Source organism: Pezoporus occidentalis, unplaced genomic scaffold, assembly GCF_034315485.1.
Source record: "Pezoporus occidentalis ecotype Australia unplaced genomic scaffold, CSIRO_AGI_Poc_V1 ctg1795, whole genome shotgun sequence".
Lineage (NCBI taxonomy): Eukaryota > Metazoa > Chordata > Aves > Psittaciformes > Psittacidae > Pezoporus > Pezoporus occidentalis.
This window is the reverse complement of record NW_026913635.1, coordinates 3,740-9,377: the sequence shown is the minus strand read 5'-3', so window position 1 is coordinate 9,377 and position 5,638 is coordinate 3,740. Positions and strand designations below refer to the sequence as shown.

The 5,638-nt window shown below is 51.8% G+C and overlaps 1 protein-coding gene across 1 annotated transcript; it reads left to right on the top strand.

Moving 5' to 3' along the window:
• The first annotated feature begins 2,860 nt into the window (after positions 1 to 2,860).
• Positions 2,861 to 4,829, top strand: LOC134161788 (DNA-directed RNA polymerases I and III subunit RPAC2-like). Its single transcript, XM_062614965.1, is given in 4 exon segments — positions 2,861 to 3,004; positions 3,297 to 3,373; positions 4,231 to 4,313; positions 4,642 to 4,829. Coding segments are annotated over 4 exon segments (282 nt in total). The 5' UTR covers positions 2,861 to 2,930; the 3' UTR covers positions 4,690 to 4,829.
• The last annotated feature ends 809 nt before the right edge of the window (positions 4,830 to 5,638 follow it).

Here is a 5,638-nt window from a genome sequence, read left to right as displayed (position 1 = left end):
GTGTGGGGGTTGGAATGTATCAAAACTGTCAGAGACCATGGGAAGGAGGAACTACAGCAGGCAATAAAGAGTGACCCGTCCCTGACTGGTACTTGGAAGTTGTTGGAACTGGCAAGGAACGAGGATGTCGGAAATGGAGAGTGCGCATGCTTTTGCAGGAGCAACCCCCATGCACCTCAGCTGAATAAAGCATACCTACTTTACAACTCTAACGAGTTGGAGTCAATCCACGTATCACTTTCACCTGATGTAACCACAAGGCAAACACAGATGTGCTCTGCTAATTGCTTGGAAGTATATAAATATTGTGTAACTCCAGCTTGCACTCTACCTCTGGGTCCGTGCCTCCGTCCTCACAGGGCTGAGACTGTGGTGGTCAGATTTTGGAACATACTCTGGCTGAGACTCACAAATGAGGACTTAGTTGGGGCTTTGGGGCTCAGACTTAGGAGCTGAACACTGTCCTGGGTTCAGCAGTCGCAGTCACTTTTTCTCCTTAGTAGCTGGTGCAGCGCTGTGTTTTTGACTTTCAGCCTGGGAAAAGTTTAAGCAGAGGAAGAGTCATTGACTTCATCTTGAGACCCTCACCCACGACCACCGGGAGTTACTGCGCAGCCGCAAAGTACCTTTTAGCTCATTATAATACGAAGCAGGGATAGGACATGAATATGTATAGGCATGTTGTGTAACCTAATACATACGTATAATTTTAGAGAATAAATAAGGGGAGAAACGAGGTTGCAGCAGGCATGCCTTTGGAGGAACGATCCCCCATGCGTCTCAGCGCTGAATAAAGCATACCTACTTTACAAGTTTAACGAGTTGTGGAGTCTATCCCATTATCAGTTTGGCGAGCCAGGCAGGAGACGTCTGTTCAGCTGAAGGATCAGCTTAGGGGAGACATCCTAGGCACCCCAGGCAGCTTGCCTGGAGGAGCTTCGCTTTTCATCCGCTCACTGCGGGGGCAGACAACAACCTGTGCCGGCTGCGGAGAAACGGTATGCGTGGGATTTAGGTTTGTAATTTAGAGGGCCTATAAGTCGTACGCTTGGCCTGGGGCTGCTGGTAAGACACGCAGAGACATCTGGCGCGCAGCGTAGTTCCCCTTGGCAGATGGGGCTTGCAAGCAGGTTGGGGACTCGTCGACCGATAGAACGGCTGCTAGCGATCCTGAGGGTGGATCGGGTGAGTCCAGGGACTCGTTGGCCGATAGGGCAGCATAACCAGGCGAGAACTGGGAGGGCTTATAGTTGGTTTTGAAGTGGGATAAGCTTTCCCTGCTGACAGCCTCCCTGGGGAGTTCTTGACTTCCTGTCTAGCCCTGTGCTGGTGGCAGGACCTGGTATCACACCATCCTCAACAGTCACTCCCAGCTTCTTTCCACCATGGATCCTGAAGCTGGCACCTTTCTTTGGGCTCCTCTTCTCTCCTGTGAGGAGCAAGGGTTCACAGGCACTTTGATAACCAGGGGGATGTTTCTCTGAGCTCGATAATTTTGCCACCTTCCCTCCCTCCTCTGTGAAGTTGCTCTTGGTCACACTCCAGCACTTGAGACATGAGCCACAGCGATGAGCCAGCCAGAGCTACAAGTCCTGTGCTGAAGCTGAGCACAGCTGTTGATTTTTCACCCTGGGGCTGGTATGCAGAGAACCTTACAGCATCTCTTCTCTCCCCATTCACGGCAGGTTCGGGCGGATGGGACAAATGGAAACTGAGTCACGTCTGTGTTTCCCGATGGGGACCACACGCTTGGCAATGCCCTCCACTACATGGTTGTGAGGTAAGTGGAGTCACCACAGCCCCTGGTACCACTGGGGGTTCCTCTGTCTCCTGTTCTGCCCTTCTTCACTAAGTTGCATCTCAGTTGCTGCTGGAACAAGGCAAAACTACCTCTGTGCATGCTTGTTGGAGAATTTATATCAGAGCTCGTGCCAGAGGCTCCTTACCTACCCCCTCCCTTAACAGGATTCACTTTCTCCTTGTGCTATTAGCCCTGAGAGCGCTAATAGGCCTTGATGAGTATGAACAGCCTCACCTGGGGCCTCCACACACACCCTGCCCACAGGCTCAGGAACCCCATTTAAGCTTAGCTTAGGCTTTCAGTCCCTCCTGAGCTATGTTGTATCTATATGGGTCTTCAGCTCAGCTGTTGGATGCTGACCCATGGGCTGACTTCCTGACCCAACATCAGCCTCTCCTCCATGTCGTACATTGTACATCTGCTTGGTGCTCATAGGTTTTGTCTGACCCTCTTTACCCTCACCCGACCTGCAGGTTGTCTTCCTGGCCCGGCCTCGCACCTATTTCACCCCCACAAACCTGCCTGGTGACCTGGACCCTTGGCTGGCCCTGGCTACCACCTTTGCACCTTTGTTCATGCTCCCAGCTCCCCGTCCTGTAAGGAACAGCCAGCCCTCGCTGCTCTGATGGTTAGTAGAGAGGAAATGGAATGGCAGACATGTGACAGATTTCTAAATGTCTTACGTGGCTCTGGGTAAAATGATGTGCAACTCTGTAAGTACAGGTGGTCAGGCAGTACCTATGTCACTTTCTGGGGCAAGTGCTGTCAGAAAAGAGGGTAGGAACAGTCAGTATTAAGCAAATTGATCCCCTTTAATGCTTCCATCAAGATGCAGGAATTGGTGCTGGAAATTAGTAATCCTGCTGCCCCCATTAAAATATACAAATGCCTTCACTGGTTTTATCCAGCTGGGAGGCACTGGGGGTTTGTGAAGACTCACTGGGAAGGCTCAGAAGAATTCCAGCAGGAAGTTCAATGCACCATCTCAAATGACAGCCGCATTGCAAATGCTGTGTGAATTCCTCTGATGTCTCACCATGACAAGAAAAAGAGCAGCCTTCTTGTGAGGGGCTGTGCTTTCTGCTGTGTGCGCAAATGTTCTACCAACCACCTCGGCTTGTGAAGGCAGATGTCATGCAGTCTGCAAACATCTTGTGGTGCCCTAGACCCATCTGCCTCCTTTGCCCAGCAGAAGTGCAACAGGTCTGTGTGGAGGGAGGTTTCCATGCAGCCAGGATCCCCTGTTTGACCAGGGTGCCAGCCAGGTCTTTCCCCTGCCAAGTTCCAGCTGCAGCTCAGAGATAGATGGAAGGGTGTGAATAAGGTTACAGGGGGAGTGTCCTTTGAGCACATCCCTCCCATAAGACCCTCAGTCATATTAGAAACGTCCTGAGCCCCAGCAGGTCTGGGGTGGCCCAAGCCTCTGACTTCCCTGAGATTTGCTGTGGATTGGCCTGGGTTTTACTGCTCTCTTCTCCTCTCGCCCTTCCTGCAGCCCTGATGTGGAGTTCTGTGGCTACTGCATCACACACCCCTCTGAAAGCAAGATCAGCTTCCGGATCCAGACCAGAGGTATGAGGTGTGCATTGCTTTCACGTTCAGGGCCCTTCCTTTGTGGAATCCCCTCTGTTCACGTCAGGTTTCCACCATGAGTCATTTCAATAAAGAAAACCACTCTTCTCCCTCTTCTCTGCAGGCACGGTACTGCAGTGCCGGGGTAAGGTGGATCTGCTAAGTCCGGTCAGGGGTGATGGGTGCTTCATCTGCCCCTAAATCAGCAGAAGATTTGGAAAGCCAACCCAAAGGGTGCTGACATACATAGCTGCGATGAGAATTTGCTTCTGCTTCTTCTTGCTTATCTGGCAGCTTTGCTCATCAGGCTGTGAACCAAAGCTCTCTTGAAAAGTCTGTGCTGTCTCTTGACTTGCCTCCCAGAGGGGTCTGTGTTCCCTGTTAACAGGCAGCACTGGCAACTCTGAGCCTCAGGCCATCACTCACTCCTCCCAGCACACCAGCCCATTCAGCTCAGTCTACTGCCCTCCATCTAGGCTCCACAGCTTTGTCTGCTGCCACAGGAGGACAGTGTTATTTCATTCCTTCCTTATGGGGCTGCTCCCCTGAGTATCTGAGTTTGTGCTTGCTGGCTCTTTAATTTCCTAAAAATGAGTAGTGCTGAGGCTGTTCTTGCCAAGGGAACCCCTTCCCTGTGGGGCTACCTGCAGGGTTTGGCTCTGCCCTTCCTGCACCATAGCCTGGCCTGAGCTCAGCTCTCAGGGTGCTGACGGCGGGCTGGTAGGAGGGAAGTGTGTGGCATGTGCCTGGTGTAAGAGCCTGTTCCCGTCATGGAGGAACAACCACACTGCCCAGAGCAGTGAGGGAGAGGGCCACCAACCCCTTTGGAAACCACTGGCCCATCTTCTTTCCCAAAGGGGCCCTTCCTGCTGTTGAGCCATGCCAGAAAGGAGTGAATGACCTGATGGGTCTTTGCTAACAAGTACTCAACACCTTTGAGGTGAGACTATTCCTGAAGAGTTCAGGGGGCTTTTCTGTCTCTTGGTCTCAGAGGTGAGAGGAAAGGGCTGACAGCTGTGTTGTAGGCATGAAGAACCTAGAGTTATCTCAGACTTTCTCTGCCTGACCTGCAGCATGGCCTGGCTTCCTGTTCCTTGGAGTGAATGTAAAGCTCAGTCACTTCTGAAGGTACCTGGAGCTCTGCCAGAGTTGCTCAGGATCCTCTGCACTGGGCAGAGGAGTCACAGCACAGAGCAGAGTGGTGGCATGGGGTGTACGAGCTGCTCAGGTATACGCTGTTAACGTTTGTTCTTTGCTCTTGCTTGCAGAGGAGCATGAAGGAGTACAGGGCCCAGAGGGAGGAAGAGATACAGTAGCATTTGGGGATGGCAGTCTCCATGGACCTGTAAGGTCTGTGTGTTGAATTCCCTGTGCCAAGTATTTCTGGTTGTGTGTTTCAGGACTGCTTTGATGCAAACCTGTATTTTCTGTAATAATAAAGATTCTGCAGGCTGAATGTTGCAGAGGTGACGCTGTGTTCAGCTCAGCAGGGTATGAAAAAAGATAGAAGGCAGTTCTTCCACTCTTCTGTCTTCTTTCTATCTCTTTCCAAGCGTCGTTGCTGTTTCCTGCCCAGGATTTGACAGTTTTGAGGTAGCCTTGTGCACAGAACTAGTCTGCCCCACGTCCACAGGGAGCAGAGGGGCTCAGCACCATGTAAAGTCCAGCTTTTAGAGAGGCAGCACCTCCTCCCAATTTCGGTCTTTCTGTTGCAGGCACCACTGCAGTTGACTTCAACAGATACAACCAGCCATCCTTTTCAAACAGATTGTTATCTGCTTGCAGCCCAGAAGCCCCCTGTGCTGGGCTGCATCCTCAGAGCGTGAGCAGCAGGTCGAGGGAGGAGATTTTCCCCCTCTGCTGCACTCTGGGGAGACCCCCCCCTGCAGTCCTGATCCAGCTCTGGGGCAACACCACAAGAGGGACGTGGAGCTGCTGGAGTGAGGCCAGAGGAGGCCACGGAGATGCTGTGAGGGTTCTGGAGACAGGCTGAGAGAGCCTGAGAAACCTGGAGAGGGGCTTTTTACAAGGCAGTGTAGGGACAGGACAAGGGGGAATGGCTTTAACCTGACTGAGGGGAGATTGCTGCTTAATGAGAAACACCCAGGAGAAAGAGTCTCCTTTCAAACACCACCACGTTTTAGTCACATACAGAGGAATAAGAGGGAGTGTAAGAGAAACAGTGTTGGTTTTGCATAATTGGGGATGGGGCTTTGCAAGATTAAGGCTTTCCAATATTAAGATTTTTCCGTACTGGGGCTGGGG